Consider the following 26,187-nt stretch of genomic DNA (forward strand, 5'->3'; position numbering starts at 1 on the left):
ATCTCTATTCGAAAGTGCCTGGTAGGAGAGTCTGTGAACAGACTCCTGCCTCTAGCTGAAAGAAATCCAGGGAAGTAATATTTTATTTCCAAAGTTCCAGAGCAGAGAGGCATCCTGGTCTCCTCCACCCTTAGGATGTGGACACAGTCACTATCTTTCCAATAATCCTCATTATGCATCCATTTAAAGAAATCAAAGACTCGTGCAGACTTTGTCATGCCTTTCTGAGCAATACATAACTGGCTGTGTGCAGAGGAACCCTATGATGGGTTATTTAACCTCAGCTCGACACACACCCAGAGCACCACAGAGGTGCAGTACCAGGACATCAAAACCTCAAGAGAAGCAGGCTAAGGAGGGATGAAGGGCCAATTAAAAATCCTTAGCATTTTAGTATCATTGTAATTAAATACCATTAGATGACTGAATATATAGTATTAACCTTGTCTTGCTCATTAGACTGCAGCTTATAAGATGATGTCTTAATGCCTTTGGCTTTCATTAATATGTACACAGAAAAAGTCACAAATGATATTGTGTTGCCTTTTCTCTTATACATTATTATGCATTTAAAAAATTGCCAACACAAGAAGTTTGAAATTTAATTTATAAAGAAAGGTTCACAAAGATTGTTTAAATGCCATGTCCACTTCAAGGAGCAGCCCAGAAGATTTCATATGAAAGGAGGATGAGAACCACGGTTCAGTCGTGCACAGGTTCACACTGGAGTATGTGCATGCAATGAACCTGGAGGGTCTTCTGAAAACCCATTTCAACTGACTGTTTACTCCAAACTCCAACACGGAGTTAAGCACTGACTGCACTGCTTGTCAGAAACAAACAGTTAAGAATAACATCGAATCATGGCTTAGTTAGAAAAGTTTATAAAAGACACATATTCTGAGCAGTCTTCAGCTCTTCACCTGCAGCCACACTCTCCTCATGCATCCATCAACAGTCATTAAGTGTAAAAATAATTGTCATTTGTAGCTTCAAGTTCCTCATAAAGGGATTTTCAGGGTCTTTTACAAAAAATTTTCATGGTTCTTTGCTTCTGCAGATGACATGATAAGACAATGAGGAGATACTCATGGCTCCGTTTTTAACGTCCTCTTCCTATTTTAAGAGAAAAGAAAAATACATCAAACAATTCTCATCTTAGCTGTGTTTAAAGCAAATTCTATATGTAACATCAAATGAGATGATAGAACAAAATGCAGAAAACTAGCATGGTTTTACACACGCATCAACAAAAGCAGAGCATTTCATTTAAACTGTGCTTCAGTTTAAACCACCAGGATGCACAGAAATCTCTTGCACAGAACTATAAACATCTATAAGACATTAAAATGCACAACGTTCTGTTTAATACTTACGAGCTTTAGAAATCAGGAGCTATTTTTATTACTGAAAGGTAAAAACACACACTCACCCCGAAAGCCTCCTCCACCACCTCTTCCTCCTCTGAATCCTCCTCCACCTCTGCCTCCTCTGAATCCTCCTCCTCTTCCTCCACCTCTGCCTCCTCCAAATCCTCCTAAACAAAAGCAAGAAATTACCCTTTGAGGAGCATATAAATTCTGGTTATGCACAACTACTTATTTCATTGACAGCTTCTGAAATGAAAAGAACAACAAAAACCAGAAACTGTCAATTGCTTGACAGTTACCAGGTTGATTACTAGATACCTTGTTTCCTCTAGTGCTCAGCTAGAGCACTTTAAGTATTGCTTAATATCTGATATACCATATCCAAAATATTAAAGAGACTTAACAATTAACTTCTTTCACAAGAGCAAAAAATGAATTACATATATTAACCAGTAATTCATTACAACTATTAATAATTATTATCTATTAATTACAACTCAACAGAACATTAAAACAAAAAACCAAAGCATTTTGAAACACTCGTGCCTTGCTGCAAAGGGTTAGGGTATGGAAAAGAGGCAAGAAACTGTGATGTAAGAAAAAATAAAACTTCAGCTTTAATTGAAGAGTACATCACAGGTGATGTTCAAAAAGCTTTCTGCCTTTGTTACAAATCAGCATTCTCTCCTCCCTGTGCTCTGGAGGAGAGAATGCTTAGCCAGTCTCACCACTTGAAAGGTATCGCTGCCTTTTCTATAAAGTCAACAGAAACACTTTTATTTGCAATACAGCTGTTGATATGCAAATACTCACCAGCAGCTTTAGAAAACAAAACACAAATACTCCACAGAACAAGTGACCAAAGCAACCCATGGCATCTCAAATAACTCCAACATTCTGAAGCTTTCACTCTTGTGATCTTACCTCTACCACCGCCTCTTCCTCCCCCACGTCCACCACCACGTCCTCCTCTACCACCTCCTCTGGGACCACCTCTTTCTCCAGGAGGCCTTGGCAAAAATCTCTGAAGGGGTAGCAGCTTTGCTGGATCAATGTAAAACTGCAGGAAGAGAGTTCCATTAGGCTTTCAAAACACCAAGACTAAAAAGCACATTAATATCTCCCTTTACAAGTATCTATAATTTGGTCTTATCCCATTATGTCAAATGGTCCTCTGCCAAAAACCAAACAGAGAAAGCACACAAGAAGTAAATCACAGAATTAAAAAGATGCTAAAATATAGGTGATATTTGTGTGATTTTGTTCCATCTTTTCTCGTGGGGCAGGGATTAGGAATAATGTGGCAAATACAAAACTGAAAAGGATGAGCAACTTAATTCCTATGTTTACAAAGGACAATCAGCTTTTAAAGTTATTAAAAACTTTATAAAGCTTTTTTTATGTGCTGACAAATTAAACAGCTAACTGATGACAGTCAGTAAAATTCTGTTACTGAGACTGACTTACCTGTTGCATTTTTTTAAATGAAGAGGCTTTCATGTTCTCAGATAGCTTCACTGAAAAATACTGTTGGTTTCTTTAAGGAGCATTGCAGTAATAAAACATTAAAAATTGTGATTTTGATCAGCATATAGAAAGAACATTCAGTCACTTTCTAAGTTAGTATTTTATAAATTCAGCTAAATTTCATCACAATTGCAATTAAAAGCAATTTAAGCCTGCACACTTAATGTGGAAGAGGAAAATGCATGTAGCTAGTGACTGGTGCTCACTAACACAGGCTGAGCCTTAACTGACCTGCTACAGGGTTATTCCCCCAGCTATCCTGCTTTTATTATGGATTCTGCCCATCTGACAGTGACAACAGAATGTACCCAATGTCCCTGTGTCAGGCTGGCCTTGCCAGATATGTCCTGGCACATCCCAGTTTTGTGGGCAGTTTAAATAAATAAACTGGACAATAAGCCACAGGACATCTTAGTGTAAACACCCTTTATAATTAAACAATGAGCTGGACCATGACCAAGGTCCCTTAATGCACAAAAAAAAAAGGTCCTTGATCTAACCCTATTATGGTTTAGTAATCTATAGCAGAAAATTTGGTCAGTTAGCCAGAAAAAGTAACAACTCCACCATGGATCCAAAAGACATCATCAGGACTGGTACAGAGTGACAATCTCTGACTGACCTCAAGTACTCTGCCGTATCAAAAAAGCTCTAAGACAGGCTCTAAGACAGGCACTCAGTGTGAATGAAGCACCTAATGACACCAACAGTTGCAGCAAGACTCACATAAAACTGGTAGGCCAAACCCTGAACTATTTTAAAATCCTAACAGAAATGTCATTCAATATCAAATCAATTTTTAAAAAACAAATATTGTAAGTCACACATTTTTTAAAGGATACAAAGTCTCTCAGCTGTCCAAATATTTCATCCACTTTGCCAATCTGCTCCTTATTATCGAGGTACACTGGGGCGTTGAAATAAGGCACCTTGTTCTCTTCTGTTTTACATTTACAAACTATGTCATCTTCACAGGGATGCATGAACTCTCCCAACACTAAGATAAAGAACAAACAAGCTAAAGAGCTGGAGCAGACAACATAAATTAAGTAAATAGTTTCTCTATATAACTTACAAACTACTCTTTCTGGAGGGCCCTGGTCATATCCTCCTCTGTTGAAGCCTCCTCTTCCACCTCCCCGTCCAAAGCCACCTCGTCCGCCACGGTTAAAGCCACCTCTGTCACCGCCACCTCCTCCACGGTTAAAGCCACCTCTGTCACTGCCACCTCCTCCACGGCTGAAGCCGCCTCCTCTTCCTCCTCCACCTCCTCTTCCACGAAAAGACATTCTCTACTGTTTCCTACATCGTGAACAAAAAAATCAGTTGTTGAAGATGTAAAAGAAATGTCACATTTGATTTGCTGTACAAATTACAGTCTCCTGTCAGCATGGTTTGTTAATTTAATGGTTCATCCTTTTCAATCCCCACTAAAAACATGCTGGCCTATGAAAAATCAAGTTTACACCTGAGATGTCATCCACTGTAACATCCAACTGCAAAAAGTGACTACCACTTTTTCACTCATCTGTATAAAGGCTGATGACAGTCCCCAGCACCACAAGTGGCACAAAGTGAGAACATCATAAAATGGTTTTGGCTTGGAAGGGATCCTAAAGGTCACCTACTTCTGACTCCCCTATGTGCATGAATGCCTTCCACAGGTTGCCCAGGGCCCCGTCCAACCTGGCTCCTGGGATGGGGCATCCACAGCTTCTCTGGGTAATCTGTTCCAGTGCCTCACCTCTCTCACAGTAAACGTCTTCCAAATATTCTCTCTCAACCTACCCTCTTTCAGTTTGCAACTGTCTTCTCTTATTCTATCCCTACATGCCCTTCTGAAAAGTCCCTCCAGAGCTCTGCTGTAGCCTCCTTCAGGCACTGGAAGGCTGCTATAAAATCTTCCCACAGCCTTCTCTTCCCCAGGCTGAACAATCCCCACTCTCAGCCTGACTGCAGAGGAGAGGTGCTCCAGCCCGTGACCTCCTCTGGATCTGCTCCAAAAACTCCAGGTCTTCTCTGTGCTAGGAACCCCAGAGCTGATGCAGCCCTGCAGGTGGGCTCTCACCAGAGCAGAGCAGAGGGGCAGAATCCCCTCCCTCACCCTGCTGCCCACGCTGCTCTGGATGCAGCCCAGGGCAGGTTTGGCTCTCTGGGCTGTCAGTGCACATGGCTGGGTCATGTCCATCCTGTCACCCACCAGCACCCCCATGTCCTTCTCGGCAGGGCTGCTCTCGGTCTGTCCATCCCCCAGCCTGCGCTGGTACCGGGGGTCGCCGCGACCCTTCCGCTCGGCCCCGCTAAACCTCAGGAGGTTCGCTCAGGAGGCCGCACTGCTCGGGCTCCGCCGCAATGGGCGCTCCCGCAGCGCCTCACAGGGCCCTCGGGACGCGGCCTGGAGGCAGCGCACGGGGATCCCGGCTCAGGCGCCATTCCCTGAGGGATGACGGACGGACAGAGGGACGGACGGACGGACAGCCGGCCATGGAAAGGGCCCCGTCCCCTCCCGCGCGACACCTACCTGCACGTGCGTGCCCGGAAACACCCGCGCTGCCGCCAACACGGCTGCCTGCCGTAAATGAGAGGGCAGCTGCCGGCCGACACTGTCGCAAAGGGCTTTCAATGCTCATTAATTCCCGCACTCCTGTGGGATAGGCGTGACAGTGACAGGGGGCTCTCCGTGTGTAAACACCGTTTGTAACAACATCGATCCTTCACAATGACCTGGCAGAACGTGAGCGCCTGTAATCAGCAGAGCCGGTGTGACGGATCGATCGGACTCCTCTGCGCAAAGAAAAAAGTGTAACCCCAACAAGCGCTTCCTTTACTTCAAGGGCTTTGCTGTTGTTATCTCGTCATACACTTACGATAAGACCAGTTAAGGCAGGATCCCTTGAGGAGATCAGATTTATCAGTTAACAGTTGAGGGTCCTGTACTTTATTTCTAAACACACTTTAAAATATTTTCCTAATGGTTAAAAATTAAACACAAATCTAACAGCTGACATTCAGAAGAATCCCAGCCAGAAGAATTTGTCTAGGAAAGGGGATAAAATTTCATCATGCGAATGCTCCAAATTTGCTTGGTTTTCTTGTGTCTCTTTTGTCTTTGTGGATCAGAGGTAAGATATGTTTTATTGTGCTAGCAGTAATTTCTAAAAACGTTTAATAAACAGTTTATTGTTATAAAAGCAAAACAAATTGATCTTTTAAAAAAAGTTTCCTTTTGTAGTATTTGTGTTTCATACATTTGCTTCAGCCCAGCCTAAATGTTTGAAGTTCGCTATTTCTCTTTCATGTTTTGATTCTACCCGGGGCTTATGCTAACAGGTTTCTGGAATAGATTTTAATCATTTTCGTATCCTAAACCAAATTTGCAAGCATGGCTGACCACAGAAAGGTGCTGCAATTTTCCCCACCTCCCTTTTCTGAGAAATGGGATTGCGGTCTTGTGATATGGCAGCATGGGATGATCCTAGTGCCAGAAGGTTTCCTGCGGGTTGTCTCCGGGCAGACGCGTCCCAGAAAGCCATCTGGGCTGGGCATTGAGCACAGCCCAAGTCTTTCAGAGAAATTCTGAGATAAAAATCAGCACCTGTTGCTCCCGTTGAGGAGGAACACCTAGCACAATATGGGAGCTGTGCCAAGCCGGATCTGACTCACTGTGTGGATTCTACTGACCCGAGAACTGCAGGAAGAATTTAATAAGATTATACAACCATGAAAAGGAGAGATACTGGATTAAATTCTGCCCCAACTACAACCTCACTGACTTTACTGGGCAGGATTTCTTCATGAGAACTTTAAACTTCAGCTCTATTGATCCAGTTGACACAGTCTAAGCTGATAAATCGCGTTTGAGGTCTAATGTTTTTCTCCCATTTTTGCACAGAGTCCATCCATGTATATTTCCCATGTTCCAAGAGTCATCCTACCCACAGATCTTAGCAAGCAAAAACACTCAGCCAGCACTGAAGTCACCAGAAAGCTGCACAAACAGGTGCAGAGCCACTCACCTAGAGGCCATCAGAGGCAGGGTCAGAATCTGTATTTGCAGTCCAGGGATGGCCAGCAACCGCACTGTAAACCCACTGCTGTGCAAGATACAGGAAAGAAACTGATAAGCATGAGCATTTAATTCTCAAATCACTTTCAGATACTTATTAAGATACTTGAGATACTTGTTACTTGAGCAGTCACGTGGACTCTATGAAACAAATCATTAATTATAGATTCATTTGCTAGTAAGTAGTTCATAAATATTTACAAGTTGTCTCTAAATCCAAAGTCAACCAGGCCAATAAAACACATCTTAGGAAAAAAACCCAAATTACTATTTTTTTTCTTTGTCTGGTGCTTAAATTCCTTTATGTAGTCATCTGCTTGTCCTATTGCTGGGACATGTTATAAACCAATGCCTTTAAAAATGTTTATAATCTGCTGTGATGTTTGGAAAGTAAAGAATATAAATTTTGTGGGAGATCAGTAAAAGTTCAGGTAAATGATCCAAAAAGAAATCAGAGTTCAGAAAAACTGAGAAAGACAAGGTGGCCAAAGACAAGGGGATAAACACTATAAATGGTATTTACAAACTCTTGATTAGATAGGAAAAGGTCTATAAATGGGCACTTTGCAGAGGTCTGTGAAGGGATCTTCAAAACTCTTGGTGCAGTCCCTAATCTTGCTTTTATTTTAATTCATTTTTATGTACCTTGCAGAATGCAGCATCTAATGCTGAAGAAAACCACTTTCGACAGGTTAAGCCTGCCCAGCCAGCTAAGCAAGACGACTACCTCATAGAAGAATGCTTAGGCAACCAATACACCCACAAGTCCTGTAAGAAAGTTTTTTGTCACCCATGGGAACGATGTGTGGAGGGAAAATGCCTTTGCAAGCTTCCCTACCAGTGCCCAAAGAATGGCTCTGCAGTTTGTTCCACCAGTGGAAAGAACTTCCGTACTTACTGTCAGCTGAAGAGCTACGAGTGCCAGCAACCCAAAGCAAAGTTCCTGCACAAGGGAACGTGCATGCCTGAAGGTATTAACACCTCCTTTTCCAAAATTTATCCATCAGGAGTGGCTGAGGAGATGCTTACACTCTTCACAGCTCAGAATGTCTGTTCAGTTTCTTGCACTAGTAACAACATGAAACAGAAAATGAAAAGTCACTGAAAATGGGCAGAATCTGTTGATTTTCATAAAAAATAAAGTGATTGACAGGCCTAGGTCACCCAGCTGCTGGTTTTGCTACACAGACTGCTGCAGGCATTCTGTGACACAGACAGTAGAAGTAGGATCTGGCCCTCTCACTTCAAGTATTACTGGTTGGTTATCCACAATCCCCTAAAGAAGGTCATCACACTAAAATGCAGCCTGTTGTTGGTAGATCTTCAAGTAGTCTTATGGACCCATTACCCTCATTTGTCCTTAAACTGGCATCTTCTGAGAAATTAGCAGGCTCAAAGACACAAAGTGAATCCTCAGGAAATTCAGGAATAATACCTGAAGCTTCTAATTCCCAATCTATTGTTCTTTCCATATGAACTTTGGCTGTAAGTACAGAATTAGTCTTTATTTCGTTTTGTGCTGTCTTTCCACTAGATACATCTATATAATATGATTTTGTTTGGGGATTTTTAAAATTTCTCTCTTTTTTATTTTTTAAGAAACATTTTCAGTCTCTCTGGGTCATGGAGAATCAAGTTTGCTTCAAGTAAAACCCGTGAATCATAAGGATGACAGTTTTGTATGCGCTAGTAAGTGGACTATGAATGAAGCAAACGTGGCTTGCAGGCACCTTGGCTTTGAATTGTAAGTTTGGGGAACTTATCTCTGGATAACTGCAGGGGATCTGAAAAAGTAGTGATGCTTACAGAGGTGTCAGTCACAGCCAACAGTTAAGACAGAAAAATCATGAATGATGTATTGGCTACAATATTCTGATAAAACTTCTTAAACTGACGCCTGAGAGTGAAAGCCAAAACACAGATTTCTGTGTTCTGTTACAGGCTCCAACTATACAAAGCATAACAGTTTTACTTTAAAATAAAGATGAAGACCAGTGTGGAGGTGTTCTCCCAGGCCTGTGTTAAGGGAAGTGCATGGATGGACCATCCCCAAGTAGCTCTGCGCAATGATCTGTGTGCAGAGAAGGTTTTCCCAGGACAGCTGACAGCAGGGTACAGCTCTGTTTTGACACTTGCATTAGCCAGACTAACAGGGAACAGAGCATGAGGGTTTTTTCCTTCATTCCTTGCCCGTGCTGCCACAGCTGGCTCTGGCCCCAGGGATGGATGAAGTCACACAGAGCTTGTTCTTCTTCTTGTGACCCCACGGATGATCTGTCACATATTCAGCTCCCCAGAAAGTTACCTCTGTATCCTGTACATAATAATTTTACACCTGTACAATTAATTTAACTTAGGTAGCGTTGCCTCCCCAATCTTACTGAAAAAACCCTAAAAAAAGTCCCCAGAAAACTAAAACTACTTTTGCAATGCCTCTCTAGGTGAGAAGCGTTTCCTAGTCCTGATCAGTGTATCTTCAGACAGCAGAGAAGGGTTTGCCCTGAGACAGAGCATTCAGCCCTGCAGTCTCATTGAAAGTCTCTGTAGTTACTTATTTACTCCATCCACATTTCTTTAAGGTAGAGGATACATACACTATTAGGACCATACTTCTCAGACAAAACCAAAAAAGATAAAATTTGTCACTCCCAGCCTTGCAGTGGCCTGATCTTCCTCAATATTCATGGTTTTGATAGCACCAAGGATAGCTGACCCCATGCAGGATGGTTCCCAAGTTATGGCTCCCCATGTCCACACAGAGATAGAGGTCTGAGCTTAGAAGTTTTGCTACATAAGGAGACTTTTCTATCCATTGTGATACACAGTGACTTTCATAGACATACATATGGATTTGGGGACTGTTCTATGTAGCAGCCTGCAAAAACTAGCACTTTACTTTTTCTTCCAAAGTAAACATTTTCGGTTTACCCCTAGCCAACTCCATGGGAAGTCTGCTCTTTTTCTTAGCCATAACCAAAATTCTTTGACACTGAGGGAAATCATATACATTCTAAACAATAAAAGCAGTGGACAATCCATTTTGAAATTATATAATTTGTTGTTGTTATTATTATTATTATCTTCACAGAGGTGCTGAAGATTACCAAGCCACTACCAGCATCACAGAATCTGCCTTAAACTCATTAAACTGTCTGCAGATAAGTTGCAGGGGCCTAGAGACAAGTCTTGCTGAATGTCACATAGAGATGAAATCAAGAGATAGTAATGAGGGACTGGTTAGCCTGCAATGCCATGAAAATCTCAGAGGTCAGTAGTTCTTTTTAGTTTTATAACTGTTTGATGTTTTTACGTTTTAGGTTTATTTTAAATAGTGAGGACCTGGTTTGCTGAACTCTCAGCCATAGAAAATCTGCACTGAAACCTTTTGATTATTTTAAATCATCATTTTGCATCATTTTAAGACAATTGAGGCCATCTGGGGTCAAGATAGTCATGAGTTTTCAAGGCTGAAAAATCATTGTTGCTCCTGAAGTATTTTTACAGATATTTCCCCAAAGGAAAAGTTTTTCACCCATGTTTCTGTTTGTTCCACCATCCCTTCCAAGGGTACCAAGGTATATTGTATCCCACAAATCTTACCTCTTCTGTCCTAACTGGTGAGGAGACGGGTGACAATGTGGTGCTCGGTGTTTGAGGGACATCAATTAGCACACCACTAGCACCGCAGCCAGACAAGCATGACTACGGTGTGAAACTGCTGGTGTCTCCTGCAGGGTTTCAAGACTCCTCAGTTTCTCACTGTAAAGGGGGAATCAAAGCCTTGTTTAGATTTCTAACAGCTTTTCATTCTCTATAGGGAGTTTGCTTTAGCACTGGTGAGCACCAGCCTGAGATGCCGCTGACTAGAAGTGCTATGAATCATCTCATTTTTTTCTTAAAAAAGTTGTTATTCACAGACTCTTGATGAGTTCTTTCTAGAGGGGGAACTCCATCATCCTAATCCCTTGAATAATTCACAGTGGGTGCGAACCGATCATTTCTGGTTTGCCAGTCCTTTCATTAGAAGAAATTAAACTCCCTTTTGCTAGGCTGCTGGAATTTGGAGGAGGAAAGTGAGTGGTCCTGCTGAAACCCTGATGAAAAGGCAATCAAAACAATAAGAAAAGATTCTTATTTACCTGACTGGGCCCCAGCATACCTACTGCTTGTAGGCCAACCTGCTGACTGAATTTTTTCAGAGTATTTCCCTGGGCAATTATGAACCTACAGTCAATTCCACACTAACTTCATTTTCATCTTGCTGCACAGCTTGTTCAGATGGGGAATTTCACTGTGTCAACAAGAAGTGCATTTCCCTGAAAAAAACCTGTGATGGGATCAATGACTGTGGAGACCTGAGTGATGAACTGTGCTGTAGAGGTAACAATTTCCTTTGTCAGGTGTTTCAAAATAATTTCAGCAGAAATTACGCACAAAGAATTTCTGCAGTAATGTAACAGCTGAATTCTCTTTTCCACTAAGTCACTACATTGTACAAATCACACTATAATTTATACACAGGCAAGTGCAAAAAAGCAGGCATTGCAGTACAGTACTGCAGTGGTAACAGAAATCCACATTTTTCAAGTCTTATAACTTCAAGGTTTTAAAGTGAGGAAAGCCAAGTATTCATTTTGTTTACATGCACAGAGCCTGCTTTTGTAACCTCTTTATGAACAGCCAGGTCCCCTGTAATATGCATATACATTTGGTTTACATTTTAAAAAGCTCTTTGACAGTGTGAGGTTGCTGAACCAAATGATCCTGTGATTTACATTTCTAATTCTCCTGTGTTACAGAGTGCAGAGGCAACAGTTTCCACTGCCGGTCAAATATCTGCATTCCAAATAAGAATGTCTGCAACAAAGAAATTGACTGTCTCACAGGAGAGGATGAAGCTGGAGTTCTCTGTGCAGGTTTTCTTCTGAAAGATGTTTTTGTTTCTTTCATTCAGCTCAATTTTAAGTAGAGACTACACAATGCATATTCATATTTTATTTATTATGCATGAATCAGTCTTCCCCGTGTTATGTTATGCATAGTAGGAAGAAAAGGTCACAGAATTTTCTTTCCTTTCTTTCTGGAAAGGCATGACAAGAAAACTAAAGGAAGGAGGGAACAGATGATGTATTGGGAAGCTTAAGGAAGATTATGTCTTTTGTTTATGTGGCCAGCTATCAAACTGGTATCCCCCAAGAAAGCATAGAGAAGGCGAGCAGGAATGTCTTCCTCATAAGTGAGCAATTCAACTAGTTTGTCAATATAATAATTCTTATGTAGTGTTCCCCTCTCTGTTGAAAAGATTATGTTTTGTTAGAAAATTAGAATGTTTTCCTTGCTCTCAAAATAGACAAAATCTAAGGCCAAAAAATTACCATGTTGGTACATGGTAATTAGTACAGGTAAACTGAACTCTAAATGTAAACATTACTGTCAGTGACAGGAGAACAGACACAATGTGTCCAAACAGCCCCCGTTTAGAGACTGAATTCAATGGGCACTTTGTTTGAGTAAAAGGTGACAAACCAGATTCAGCAAGCATTTAATTTGCTTCTCGTGTTGAATATCCCCCCCTTACCCTATTAAAGAAGGCACTAAACTAAAGTTGGGCACTATTAACACAGTACCCAACAGCATAATCTAAACTGGGGGGAAAAAACACATAAAAACCTCTTACTTAATGCTACTTTGGGTTTTAGAAAGTTTCTAAAGGTGGATGGGGCAAGAGGAGAAATTTCTGTTGTTTCTGGTGGAGGAGAATGGGACATCTCCTCAGAGATCACAAAGAAAAAAAAGGGCAATTTCTCAGGGTTTCCTGGCAGAAGGGTTCCCTAGGCTTGGAGAGCGAGTAGATGTTGTGTAGTCATGAAGTATCTGCTGGCTGTTGGTCATTTGTAGGCTGAGGCAGCCAAACAGTGCCTAGCAGGAAAGGAAACAGCAGGCACCAGGCTGGAGAGTGTTGCTCTCCGTGTGAACAGTATGCCCTTATGTATTTAAAATGTCTCCCATGATCTTGGCACACAAACATATATTCAAGTAAATGTTTACTGATAATTTTAATATTTTCTTATTCTACTACAGGCAAAGAAGAAGGTGCTGAAAAGGACAGTATGGATGAAGGTAAGTGTAATTAGCCCTCCAAAATCAACAGCATACCCTCTTATTAGTGACTTTCTAGCTACCAGCCAGCTGCTCAAATCTAGAACACTCAGATATTCTGACTTTGTGATTGATTAATATACACTTTATGACTTACTGTTTGTCTCACTTTTCATTGATTTCAAGAATGCCATAATAATTCATCCTAGCTGAGGACCTACATCTGCATGTTTTGGCAACTGGTAAACTCTCAGCTGAAGTTAGCTCTCAGCAAATCTAGGGGAACATCCTTAAATTATTTGCCTGAATGCAAGCAGCATTGGAAAATGGAGAGAAGTAATATGATGTTAAGACACAAGCAATTTTCAAAGTAAAAACAGATGCAAAAATTTTTGGTCTTTGTTTTCCTGCTATTTCAACTACTGGCATATTCACAGCACTCAAATTTTAGTGAGAATGTATACCTGAATTCTGAAATACATTTTTCCTTTTTGTTGAAGAAAGAAAAATGATAAAGACATTTCTTCCCCAAGTGCACTGCGGTGTTGGGAATCACACGCTAACTCGACGGAAAAGAATCATAGGTGGAGAGATTGCAGGAAAGGTAAAAAATAACCTTACCAGATATGAGTTCATTCAGCATTGATTTAAATGGGCATTATTTGCCTTCTGTTAAAGTTATAGAAATAACAAAATCAGCTACAATGATTATGTTATATTTTGCAGCAGTAGTGGCATTGCACTGAATGAAAATAAAGAGAAGCACAGTTTATAAAGTAAAATATGGAGTAACAAAATTAAGCATTGAAGTACAAGTAGATGCTGAAAGTTACTCAGAAAAACAATTAGTCCTACAGCCAAAAATAACAATTTCGGCAAAATAGAATTAAAATTTGCATCTTTGATATAGAAAACAGAAAAAATGTATTCAAACCAGGTCAGTTCCTCCATCTGTTTTTCTGACTACAAGGAGTTTCATGACTAAAAGCTGGAAGGAAGGACACATTGCACAAAGTCAGAAGAGTGGAAAAAATTACTGAATTTTCATATATATCTCCTTTATATCTGATGGAACTCAATTTACAACTTCTGGATAGCAGATCTGTTATTAAAATCAGATGTGGTCAAGGAGATTAGGTGATACCAAGAGATGTTTTTCCTCTTATGCACTAAAAGTTGTACAGCTGTAATGATTTCTCATTATTTGTGTTTGTTGACTGAATAGGGGGAATTTCCTTGGCAAGTGGCAATTAAAGACACCAGCAATGAAGGTTCAGCAGTGTACTGTGGAGGGGTTTATATTGGTGGCTGTTGGGTTCTGACTGCTGCTCACTGTGTCAGGTAAGAACAAATAATTTTGAAATGATTTTCTTTCTGCAAGGCAGAAAGATTAATTTCACTATTACTGCCCTTCTCAGCTACCTGTTTGTTAATTTCTGTTTGTCTGTTGAGTAGAACATTTGAAACACTGACTTGCCCACATTAACAATGAGGAAGATTTCAGAGAAAATAGAGGGGTTGGCAGTGAATGGAAAGATAAAAAGTAACTATGAGTTTGAAGAGATATGGCATACCTAAGTCAGATAGCAGCAGGCAGGAAAGGTTCATTGTAACCAGTCTGCTTGACGTTAAATACAAATGTCTTCTCCATCCCTACCTTGTGTAAGTCGAGGCTGTGCTCCCAGAGAATGTCCCTGGGAGTCATATTCCCCAGAACAAGCCAAGGGCAGACAAGAGCAGTAAAATTTGCCAGTCCCATCCACATCTGCTCACTCTTCTATCAGAGCAGCATAAACACTTGTTTTCTCTTTGTCACAACACTAAACAGAGCCTGGTTTTAACATATTTTTCTATATTAGTTGCAGTACTCAGCATGTGTCATCTGCCTTGGATTTGCTACACTTCAGAAAAACCTGGCAATTTAGTCTGGAAAGAAAATATATGTATCTAACGCAGATTTTTATTCTACAAAAACTTTGATAAAATGTAACAGTTTACAGATTTAAACCAGTTAAATATAAGGCTTGTGTTTATTTTACTGTTTCTTTCCAGGGCAAATCGAGTCCATCTCTACCTTGTCTGGGTTGGAATGTTGAACTCCATAGCGTATGACAAAGAGACAGATACTTTCAAACTAAACCAAGTGATAATTCATGAAAATTACAATGCATCAACTTACGAAAATGACATTGCTCTGCTGGAGCTGAAAGGTTCTGGGCATGGAGAATGCTCCCTGGAAGACACCAGCATACCTGCCTGTGTCCCCTGGTCAGAGTATATGTTTAAGACTGGTGACAGATGCAAGGTTTCTGGATGGGGATTGGAGAAAGGTATTTGCTTTAGTGTTTGCTTCAGGAATGTATTATTTGTATAACTCATTTTCTAATTATGATGAGCTTTCATTTTGAAAAGGCTGAAAAACAGTTGTGCACAAAGCACTCAGAAGAGGCCGAGTATAGAAAATGTAAGCTGTGGTTTGGCACTCAGGTATCACTGTTGGGTTCTTTTCTGTACTGCTTCCCCTGCTGTTTCAGCCACTTTGTAGATTGGTCAGGAGGACACACCTGGATGAGAGCTACTCTGAAAGTAAGAATTTTTCCTTTTGTCCATCTAATAATTCTGTCAGCTGTGGAGACCTGTTAACAACATGTAACAGATGTTGTTTGGTAGCTCACAGAGCCCATAGTCACAGCCTGTTGTCTGCCCCCTTCCCAGCAGGATCTGAGCTGCAGCCAGCAGTCATAAAATTCAGCAGATCCTGTCTCTGCCATGTTTGGGTTCAGCTCAGAGAAGCTTGCACAGAGACAGGATAAGCCAAATATAATCGTGCTTTCAAAGACTTGGGAAGCATTTGTTTTGTATCACAGTGTTACAGCCTGGCATTGGAGCTACCACGTACTGGTTGTGTGGTTTCTCCTCTCCATACTCAGTATCATTCACACAGCAATTGCAAAGTTGGGAATTGCTAGCAAACAGAAAGAGAACAAAACAGAGCATCTCTTTGGACTTGTGAATACATAGCTCACCTGTATCTTCAGTAACTGCTCCAAAGGTAGAGCAGAGTTGGAAAAAAGGTAATAAGATGAATCACAACCACATCTCCTGTTGACAAAAAGCAACGTACTCATTTCCAAGTGCCTGGAAACCTTGATACAGAATACACAGGAAAAAAACTCTGAGAAATACAAGCAAATAGAAAGGGTGAAAATGTCACAAAATGGAAGTACTGTAGTTTACACTGCAATTAAACCACTCTGCTTTTATTTTGAAATATATGGCAAATGCACTGTAATTCATATGGAGTAAATATTAATGACAGTTTAAGGTTTCTAGTTAATAATACTGAAGATAATATTCTGTAAATAGGTAAATAGATAACTTTCAAGTTATTATATTAAATGTGTCTAATGTGTACTTGCCATTTTAAATTTTGAAATTTTTTTTCTAGGTTACACAAAACAATTTATCCTCAAGTGGGGAAATGTTAATTTATTTCACAATTGTTCTGAATTGTATCCAGGACGATTTTTTAAGAAAATGGCATGTGCAGGTAAGCATCAATTTTCTTACTATAATTTCTCTATGATCATGCTCTCAGTTTAGGCCATACATGGCTGGGAATCTTCTAGACTTAAGAAAAACAACAAACAAACTACCACAATATCACTGTTGGCTAAATGCCAGCCACTGGAGCCTGTGGAATCCACCATTATATATCTATTTACAAACAGAATTCAGATGACAGCATGACCAGTTTCTGCGATTTACAGCCTACTGAACCTCCCACTTTTACTGTATTTGATTTTGATTCAGCAACATATTTAAGCAAATGCCTGTCCTAGAAAACACAGCTCTGTTGACTAGAATATAATTATTATTCTTCTTAGACATTTGCCTCTACCACACTGCATGCCAGGAAAATACAATTAACTTTTCAAACTTAGATTAGTCTGTCCAGGAAACTGGTTGTTATTCCTAGTATTAAAATGAAGATTTTGAATACACATTTTTGCTTCTCAAGTGACAAAAACTGTTGTCAAATACATGACTAAAAGAGCAGTTAGTATTCAACTTACAGGGCAGGTGGTTTCAACTGTTTGTTACATCAAAACGTAAAGGCAATCTTTAAACAAACTACTTAACAAGAAAATTAAAACCAGATATAAAAGCGAAATCGTTTGTGATAAATTCAGGATGTCATCTGTAAGGTACTGGGTTTATTTAGTGCACCAGTTCTGTTACTTATCTCCCTTTTCTTGAATATATTTCAAGTGAGCATACTTTACCATGAGGGGACAATGACAGGACCACATGAGACATATTCAGAAAGGGGATATCTGGGGTTAACATCCCCTCCCTGATGCAAATAAAACTTTCAAAATTCGGGGCTGGTACTCACAGGAGTTAATAATACAAGCAAGTAATAATTAAAGGCAATAGAATCTTGTTTCATATGCTTAGTAATCCTAACTCTGAAAAGTTCACAAAACTCTTTCTCGTTATGTACAGATTCAAGAAAGAGGTCACATTTTAAAAGCTTGGGGACTTGTGCTTTGTACAGGCTCCTTCATCCTAGGACAGTCAGCCAAGCAGAAAAATGCAGTAAGGGTGTTAGAAATTAATAAACTTTTACTGAATATATAGGAAAAAAACATAAATCATTTTCTAGCTCTGTATCAGCATTTCTGTTTATATCACATCCACCTTGATTATTTTTTTTCACGAACACCGGTTTGCTGACCTGCAAATGAGTAGATTTGTGAACACTGAAGCATAAAGGGCACTGTATCCTGCACACTTGGGCCTCAGGGCTGCTACCTGGTGCTACTAAAAGTCCTCACTGAGACTGACCATGCAGTGGGGGCACTTAGAGACAGTTATTTTCCCTCCCATCCCAGGATTCATGTGTTTTCCTTCTTGTACCTGTGCACCTGTTTTCATAAATCTGGTAAAGAAAACAACAGTGCAGAAGACACTGGACGATGGATTACTGGGCAGAGAGGACACCAAAGGCAGACACAGGAGGCTACACACATTATCTTCACTTCCAAAGGAGTCAGTCTACAAATCTGTATACCTTGTTCCATTTTTATGGGCTACTTTTTATAGTAGGGAATGTGGCTGAATTCTTCTTTATTGCACTGTGTAAAACAAGATTGATGAAAAAGCAAATGAGAATTTGGGCCAGCCACTAGTACAAAGAGAGTCCCTGCATTTGAAATGAGATGTAACAGACTTGAAGAGGTTCAGAATCTTCTTTACTGGCAACCATTAGGCAAACACCTGTCAGGAAGTTATGCAGACTTGAAAAGTCTCCTGAGCTCTGCCTGGTGTGCCAGCTTGTACCTTCACTTACTTTTGCTTTTTATTTCCTCTTCAGGTACTTATGACGGCTCCACAGACAGTTGTAAAGGTGATTCAGGTGGCCCCCTGGTCTGCTTTGATGCAGAAAAAGTGGCCTATGTCTGGGGCATTGTGAGCTGGGGTGAGAACTGTGGAGAGGCTGGTCACCCTGGTGTGTACACACAAGTTGCCAGCTATTATGACTGGATTAGCCACCATGTGACGAGGGGTCTCATTTCACGGTACAATATCTGAAGCTTGGAAAATTAAATGCTTTCTTCATATCCCTTATGCAAAAAAATGTCCTTTCTCACAATCAGCCATTATGTAACTTAGCAACAATCAGTACAAATCTTCGCGGAATGTATTTTCAAAATTCTTAACACTCTATGAATACCTCATTTTTGCAGAGCCTGTGGGAAGAGAATTTTACAGGCACAAGTCCACCGCAAAGGTCTCTAATAAAAGCAGATATTAAAATATTTTCTTCTTGTAATCTTGGTTTTTTTCCACTATTCGCATTGCATTTCAGTTGCCATTGTTTATTTAGCTAAAAGGGATAATGATACTGGAAAGAGTGGTTGGAAAATGACTGCACTGGCAATATGTGAACTTCACAGGAAGGACAGCAGGCAGCCTGCCTTAGGACTTAGGTCATCTCAAGGTCTAAGTCACCAGGCAGCCTGCCTTGGCGCTCGATTCCTTAGGCTTATTGCAGAAGTACACTCCAGACCGTCGATTAATCAACAGGTTGGTTGTGACCATGAGATTTGTTGTAATGCAACAATTACTCAAATAATAAATCTGCTTGGTAGTTTTTACAAACTCAGACAATTCATATCTAGTTAATATACATCATCTGATCATCTAGCCTGGGGCAATATTTGTAGCTCTTAAGTTTTATTAATTCAAGCAGCTGGTCACAAACAACAAAGGAATTTTAAAAATTAAATCTTCAACTTAAATGAAAAGCATCTTGACATCTTAAGATCTGTATGTATGTGTATATATTTCAGGTATACAACAAACTCTCAACACCAAGTAGGGTTTTACTCTGTACACTATCACACACTATATGAATATGTATTCTTATACACATACATTTTTATAGCAATACAAATATATAAAAAGACTATACCTTATACACATAGATTTAATTCTACAAAACCAAGTAGCAGATAGAAAGTTAGACTTCTTACTGTCATAAAGAAAACATCAGTAAAGAAATCTTAAATAGGAAAAAGCTGGACAGGTGCACAAAGAGCTCCCTCTTTTGCTGGACTTAATTTTTCTGTGAAGAACTTTTCCCAACAATTTCGTTAGTTAGCTACACTTAAATGCTGAGGCTGCAAAAAAAAAAAAAAAAAAAAAAGAAAGGAACACCACAAACAAACAAAAAACCACCCAAAAACCAGTAGACTATGTGTCTTTATGCTCTGTCTGTTCTGAAAGTCTCTTGGTTCTCTTTCCATTTCCTGTTCTTTACATTTAACTTTTTCCCTGAAGGCAAATATTACTGTATTCTGAGGGATTCCACACAACACAAATCGGAGTTTTCATTACAAAAATTAAAACAATTTTCACGTGGTTCCAATTCAGTTCATCTGTGAAGCATCTAGCATTTAGATATAAAATTTAAAAAAAGTTCTGAGAACCAAACACGGTGCTTAGTAAGCAAGTTCATTTCGGTCTGATTTTTTCTTTTGAACAAATCAAGACTGGACTTCTACCATGTAACAGATACATTCGATGTGGCTCCGCTTTACAACCTCGTCCTGCACTTTCGTCATGAGAACCACTCACACGCGCAAATATGACCGGGTCAGCTTCCTTCCCACCCATCATCATCACAAAATTCGGGACCTCCGGGGGCCCTGCTCAGCCAGCCCGGAGGTGCCAGGGCAGGCACCCGCTTGTCGCTGCCCAGGAGGCTCGGAAGGCCGCGCACGGCACAGGGGACACAGCAGAGGGCACAGGGCACGGTAGGAAGGGACACAGCAGAGGGCACAGGGCACAGGGCACAGGTCTCAGGGCACAGCGCTGCGCGGCGCTGCCGTGCGGCGCCGGCCGGGTTCGCCCCGCCCCGCGGGCGGGCGCACGGGCGGGGCCGCGGGCATCATGGCGGCGGTGGCGGTGGTGTCAACGGGCCGGGCCGGGCGGGCGCCGGAGGAGGCGGAGGCTTAGCGGGCTCGGCATGGCCCCGGCCCGGCTGTCGCTGCTGCCCCTGCTGCTGCTGCTGGGGGTCGCGGCCTGCGCCTGGGGGCCGGCGCGGGGCCAGGAGGCGCCGCAGACCGCGGACTGGCGGATGACGCTGAAGACGATCCGCAATGGCGTGCACAAGATTGACACGTACCTGAACGCGGCCCTCGACCTGCTGGGCGGCGAGGACGGGCTCTGCCAGTACAAGTGCGGCGACGGTGAGCGGGGCTGGCGGCGCGGCCCTTGTCCCGGGCAGGGCGGCCGGGCTGCGCTCCCGCCGCGGCCCAGTTCGTACCGGCGTACAGACCTATAAATGCCAGTATGAGCCTCGGCAAGCGGGCTCTGGCACCTGTGTGTGTGTTTAAATGCGTGTATGACGTGTACGGAGCTTGTGTACACGTAAGCGGTTCTCTTAACGCCACTTTTAAACAGCTCCTTTTAAGCGTCTCCGAGACGTTTGCCTTACAGAAGGGCTTGTTACTGTCAAATATGTAGCTGAGGTGTACAGGGAAAAACCCTGGAGTGTGAAGAATTGCTCCCTCCCGGCTGGTTATTTACGAGCACCCCTTGGCATTTCGGTTTGGGACAGAAAAGCTTAAATCTAAGCTGTGGAATATGTTAGTTCGAAGTCACTCTTGAATAACAGGTTTTAATGGCAGCCGCGTTTGCCAGTGGAAGGAATGCGCCCTGCTATTTGTAAATCCTGCTGCTACCAGCAGAGGACATCTATCTGTGCTACTTTCTTCCCTGCTCTTCAGCTGCCTGCTTTAGCTGAACAATAATCGCGGCAGCTCAAGTTGGCATGACCTGGTAGATGATGATGGTTATTATTGTTATTATCATCATTGTCACTATTATTGTAATATTGGGCTATTATTATTAGGATGACCCTGCTTGAGCAGGGCGTTTGGACCAGATGACTCTCTGTGGTGCCTTCCAGCCTGATCCATTCTGTGGTTGCCTCTCGTCCCAGGTGTGCCCATCCCGGTGCCAGGCAGGCAATGCTCCAGAAAGGGGGTTTCTTTCCAGGCTTTTCACTGGCGCTTCAAGAGCACCCCAAAATGAGAGCCTCACACAGCCTCTTCTGGTGGAATCGCATCACCCCAGTTTACTGTGTGAGATTATTTGTTAAGTCAGGAAATGTGTCTGGTGGTGACACCCTGTCTGACTCCACAAGAGTGGCCAGGACACTGTGACATTTACTCTCTGTACTAAAATATGCATCTTTCCAATGTGTTTTTTTCCTTTCCGTTACTTTTAATTGGGACCTCAGATTGTTTCCAATACTGAAATGAACTGGAGGGTCATTTTTCCAAATTAACTCCACAGTCTGGCTTAACTTGGGATGCAGAATTCCTTGGTTTGCTGCACTGGTAAGTGTTGAGGGAGATGTGAGTTTAGCAGGCTCTACTAATTCAAATTCTATTACTGTTACAGCTGTAAAAATAAAAATGATGTTTCATCCCAGTTAAGATAAAAAAATTCAGAGAACTATTGTTGATTGCATATAAAGCATAGAAGTATTAATAAACTTACACTAAAGTACTCTGTTAATATACTCCTATATATTGCATACTTAACTAACACATCAATTTTAATTTTTTTTTTTAACTTAGGAAGTAAACATTGACACTTGCTCAGGTACCTTGTCCCCATTTCTAAAAAGAATTGCTTAGTACCCATAAGTTGTAATCTGGGAAGAATCATTGATATGCAGGTGCCAGTATATATGTTTAGAGTTAAAAATACAACTGATATTGTCTTGAGCCAAACAAATGTCTGTGGTGAGTTTTAAAACTACTAAAGTTCTGGGGGGGGGGAAACAACCTAAAATCCTGTGAAAAAAAGTCTATTTAAGACATGACAAATTACCTTTTTCAGGATCAAGGCCTGTTCCTCGCTGTGGATATAAACCATCACCACCAAATGGCTGTGGATCCCCTGTATTTGGAGTTCAGGTAAGTATTTCCATTTTGGGGCTTCTTTGTGTGTATACATACCTCAGCTTCCCTCAATGTAGATGATTTTTTCCATCCCCCCTTCTGAGACAGCATCCACAGACAAGCTCCCTGTTCCTATCAGCTCCTAACATGTGCTCTGGTAACAACATATGGGAAGTGTTAGTATTGTAAACGAACATAGCATAAACATTTTCAAAGATTGCAAGCATAAAATGTAATGGTGATAAATTTCTTGGGTTTTGAGTGTTTGGTTTAGTATTTTGTTTGCACGTTCTTGAAAGCATTGAATAACTGCAGCTGCAGCTGTGCAAGAATGGAGGGTTTGGCTATGACTCTTGCTGTCCTCACTGACACTAACTCTTTTTCCTTAATGCTGGAAAGAAAATAGGAGTTAGCTTGTTGTCCTCCAGCTTTGGGACTTTCTCTTTTTTCCCCCACTATGCCCATCCACTACCCCAGAGTGAAGGCTGGGGCTGGGCAGGAGGGTGGGTGGGGACACAGCTGGGCAGCAGACCCACACTGAACAGAGGGATGTTCCACACTACATAGTGGTGCTCAGCAATAAAAACTGGAGCAGCAGGAGAAGCTGGGGAGTGGGGGGTGGTGGTAGTATGACTTCCAGGTGGCTTTTGCTCAGAGACCAGCTTGGTGTCCCCTCTGCTTTGAAATGTGGTGAGTGCTTTGTGCACTGCTTATTTTGGGACATTTTTGTCTTCTTTTATTCATCTGTGAAACTGTCTTTATCTCAAGCCATCACATTTGTTTTCAATTTCTGTTGCAGTCTGTCCATAGGCTATATTTTTCTTATGCTAGAACACCCATGGAGATGTGTGCGTGTTTTCTTCACAGTTTGACATCGGTATCCCTTCAATGACAAGGTGCTGCAATCACCACGACAGATGCTATGATACTTGTGGCAATAAAAAAAATGATTGCGATGAGCAATTTCAGACCTGCCTCTCAAAAATTTGCAGAGATTTGCAGAAAACCCTCGGAATCTCAGAGAGTGTCCAGGGTAAGTGTGAAAATGCCTTTATTTTTTTTTCAAGTTTAACCTGAGCTTAACTTGGCAAAGAATCTTTGTGCAGTGCAGGAAGGTGGCATTTCGTAAGCTGATGAAAGATGGTTTGTTCTGTCCTGCTGTGCTGCTTCAGGTGCTTGTATAGCAGAGCAGTGACAGGGCATAGGAAAATGATCAGGGTTAAAACTAACTTTGAGTTAAGGTTAGTTTTAACTCTAGGGGAAAAATAACGCTGCTCATTTGGGAATATGAATATGGGAATGCAACTTGATCAAAATGCATGTATAATTCTTGCAGTTACTGTAACATAGCTGTAACATGACTGTTCCCCTGAGTGATTTCTAAACTTCTGTGTGTGATTGCTGGTAAACTGTAGGAAAATACAGAATCTTGCCCTGTTATGAAATAAGGTATTAAAATAATATACTGTCATAGTGGAAGTAGTTAATGCTGTCCCCTAGTGAATTAATGTTAGGTGTCTTAGTAACAGGCCATACAATACTCCTCCTGGTCGTTGGCCTGCATCTGATGGATACATGACATAACCACTTTTTAACTTGGACAATGTCACTTTCACAGTAAATACTACCACTGAGAGCAGTAAAGTTTTTACACAAACACAACAACCTTGTGTTTGAACTTCTCAAATTTATTTAACTGTAATGTTAGTCTTTAGAGTCAGAGCATTTGTTCAATTCTGTTGAGCTGATGTTAAAGATAGCAACCTCTGCATAAACTGGGATGCAAAGAGTGACCAGGTAAACCAGCTCTTTCATCTTCCAAGACTCAGTATGTCTCCAACACAGATAACATTCCATATGCAATGAATTTTCATTTTGTTTGGCATATAAAAAAATCTTTACTCAAAACTTAAATGACTCTGTGTTGGTTCAGTCTTTCATTTGACCATCTATTTGCTATGCCCAAAGAAGATTGTGTCTTTCTTAGAGTCATTCTCACTTTGCCAGAATTTTCTCCTGTTAATTTCATATTCCACTCAGAGAGAGAGTACTTTTAACTGAACTCTTCTTTGCTTGCAGCTTGTGAATCAACGGTTCAGCTGCTGTTTGATGCAGTTATACATTTAGGATGCAAACCATACCTGGACAGCCAGAGAGCTGCTTGTGTGTGTCGTTACGAAGGCAAGACAGATCTCTGAAAGAAGACACTGACATCTCATGGTGTAGAATAAAGCCGAAGATTCAGCCAAAGTGAAGCAAGGCTTTGGTGTAACAAACCTTTACACTTTTCAGACAGTAATATATCAAACACTGATCTCAGTGAATTGACTGATTTGAAGGTCACTACGATGTTCTTATTAATGTAGAAAAGAAACAAGTCATCCTTCTCTCCATTTTATGCCAGAAGCTTGGGAATTGCAATTGCTGTCCTTTGGTGTATGTTCACCTAGGGTGTGCTGTTGTAAAGTACTGGTGCCATTTCAATGTTCCCGAGAAAACTCCATAGTGGGGATATCAGAGGCACCAAAGAGTTACATTGACTTCTCAGGTGATTTTTAATACAGGTCAGATTGTAGGTTTAGTAGCAGTTGAAGCATCTGATGGGTTCAACAGGAAAGAATGTATTATGTGTATCAATATAAGACATCTTACATAGCCTGTACTTGCGTGTTTCTGCTGCAATTGCCTTCAGTTCTCTCATGTATGTGGTCCTGCAGGTTTGTTGTTAAAAAAGCTAGGAAAATGTCCCAAGCCAGTGTATATGCACTACATATTTATACCTGATTCTATATCAGTGCCTTACTTCTGCATCACTTTTCAGATCAAATATGTTAATCTTTTAAGGCTGTCCAGTAAAATGAACAGTTAGCAGCCTAAGGATATACTTTTGATTTGACAGAATGATGAAATGTGATTTCTATGTTATTTTTTAAAAATTCATCAAATGTTTGTTTTGAATAAAACATTTTGTGTTGTGTATTGTATGCACAAAAAGGATATATGTACAAATATGTTGATTTGTATTTCTGTTGTGGCACAACTTGGCTCCTGTATTCATCTTTGCTTTCATTCAGTCTGTTCTGATGAAAACTGAAAGCAAGTTCCAAGATCAGTATGCTCAAAAAATTTAATTTAAGATGTCCTCTGTGAGGTTGATGGATATGTGAGCCTGTACTTCTGTCACCTGTTCCCTCTCTGACTTCTCTAGCTAAAATGACCTGATGTCTGAATTACTTGGGGTTTGCTCTCTGTACTCTCTCTACTTGTTGCTTATCTACAGGTGTCAGTCCTTAGTTAACTTCTGCATTAGGTCCTCTGTTAGAAAGACAGTGATTTGCTTCTGTTAAAAAGCAATTCTGCTTTAGATACTCATAGGAGAGGAATTGTAATGGTTTTAAATTCAAAACTGAATTATGTAGAGGTTTCACGTTTGCTTTTTTGCTGAACTTTGCTTGTTAAATTTAGTGTAGTAGTTTAAATATTATTGTGAAAATGACTAGGAGAAAAAGGCAAAACAGGCTCAACATAAAAGATTTTTAAAAATAGATTTATTAACACACACCAAAAGAAAGAGGGAAAGAAAGGAAAAAAATGAAACTTTTCAAAGCACTCACCCCCAATGCTTTACTTTCTCACATAC

General features: G+C 40.9%; 3 protein-coding genes across 3 annotated transcripts; 2 read left to right on the top strand and 1 right to left on the bottom strand.

Annotated features, from left to right (window-relative positions):
• Nucleotides 1–577: 577 nt before the first annotated feature.
• Nucleotides 578–5,557, bottom strand: GAR1 (GAR1 ribonucleoprotein). Its single transcript, XM_063422471.1, has 7 exons — nucleotides 5,419–5,557; nucleotides 3,973–4,199; nucleotides 3,740–3,894; nucleotides 2,838–2,897; nucleotides 2,295–2,430; nucleotides 1,433–1,537; nucleotides 578–1,116 (listed from the first exon to the last, which is right to left on the bottom strand). The coding sequence occupies exons 2-7, from the start codon at nucleotides 4,184–4,186 to the stop codon at nucleotides 1,103–1,105; spliced, it is 684 nt and encodes a 227-aa protein (XP_063278541.1). The 5' UTR covers nucleotides 4,187–4,199; nucleotides 5,419–5,557; the 3' UTR covers nucleotides 578–1,102.
• Nucleotides 5,558–5,674: 117 nt separating this feature from the next.
• Nucleotides 5,675–18,887, top strand: CFI (complement factor I). Its single transcript, XM_063422469.1, has 12 exons — nucleotides 5,675–6,019; nucleotides 7,616–7,934; nucleotides 8,563–8,707; nucleotides 10,052–10,230; nucleotides 11,233–11,343; nucleotides 11,763–11,879; nucleotides 13,045–13,083; nucleotides 13,563–13,666; nucleotides 14,288–14,403; nucleotides 15,115–15,392; nucleotides 16,511–16,612; nucleotides 18,443–18,887. The coding sequence occupies exons 1-12, from the start codon at nucleotides 5,960–5,962 to the stop codon at nucleotides 18,658–18,660; spliced, it is 1,788 nt and encodes a 595-aa protein (XP_063278539.1). The 5' UTR covers nucleotides 5,675–5,959; the 3' UTR covers nucleotides 18,661–18,887.
• A 1,316-nt stretch (nucleotides 18,888–20,203) lies between these two features.
• On the top strand, nucleotides 20,204–25,544 carry PLA2G12A (phospholipase A2 group XIIA). The gene is made up of 4 exons (XM_063422651.1): nucleotides 20,204–20,822; nucleotides 22,486–22,562; nucleotides 23,415–23,580; nucleotides 24,627–25,544. The coding sequence occupies exons 1-4, from the start codon at nucleotides 20,219–20,221 to the stop codon at nucleotides 24,743–24,745; spliced, it is 966 nt and encodes a 321-aa protein (XP_063278721.1). The 5' UTR covers nucleotides 20,204–20,218; the 3' UTR covers nucleotides 24,746–25,544.
• The last annotated feature ends 643 nt before the right edge of the window (nucleotides 25,545–26,187 follow it).

This window comes from Prinia subflava, chromosome Z (genome assembly GCF_021018805.1).
Source record: "Prinia subflava isolate CZ2003 ecotype Zambia chromosome Z, Cam_Psub_1.2, whole genome shotgun sequence".
Classification (NCBI taxonomy): Eukaryota; Metazoa; Chordata; class Aves; order Passeriformes; family Cisticolidae; genus Prinia; species Prinia subflava.

Bases quoted from the DNA above. Each gene is read 5' to 3' on its own strand.
- PLA2G12A (XM_063422651.1), top strand. From the start codon at position 20,219: ATGACCGGGTCAGCTTCCTTCCCACCCATCATCATCACAAAATTCGGG. The intron at 20,823-22,485 runs GTGAGCGGGGCT...TACCTTTTTCAG, and splicing joins CCAGTACAAGTGCGGCGACG to GATCAAGGCCTGTTCCTCGC. The intron at 22,563-23,414 runs GTAAGTATTTCC...TTTTCTTCACAG, and splicing joins CCCCTGTATTTGGAGTTCAG to TTTGACATCGGTATCCCTTC.
- GAR1 (XM_063422471.1), bottom strand. From the start codon at position 4,186: ATGTCTTTTCGTGGAAGAGGAGGTGGAGGAGGAAGAGGAGGCGGCTTC. The intron at 3,895-3,972 runs GTAAGTTATATA...TCTTTATCTTAG, and splicing joins CCCTCCAGAAAGAGTAGTTT to TGTTGGGAGAGTTCATGCAT. The intron at 2,431-2,837 runs GTAAGTCAGTCT...CTCTTCCTGCAG, and splicing joins CATTTAAAAAAATGCAACAG to TTTTACATTGATCCAGCAAA.
- CFI (XM_063422469.1), top strand. From the start codon at position 5,960: ATGCGAATGCTCCAAATTTGCTTGGTTTTCTTGTGTCTCTTTTGTCTT. The intron at 8,708-10,051 runs GTAAGTTTGGGG...TTATCTTCACAG, and splicing joins AGGCACCTTGGCTTTGAATT to AGGTGCTGAAGATTACCAAG. The intron at 15,393-16,510 runs GTATTTGCTTTA...TTTTTTTTCTAG, and splicing joins TGGATGGGGATTGGAGAAAG to GTTACACAAAACAATTTATC.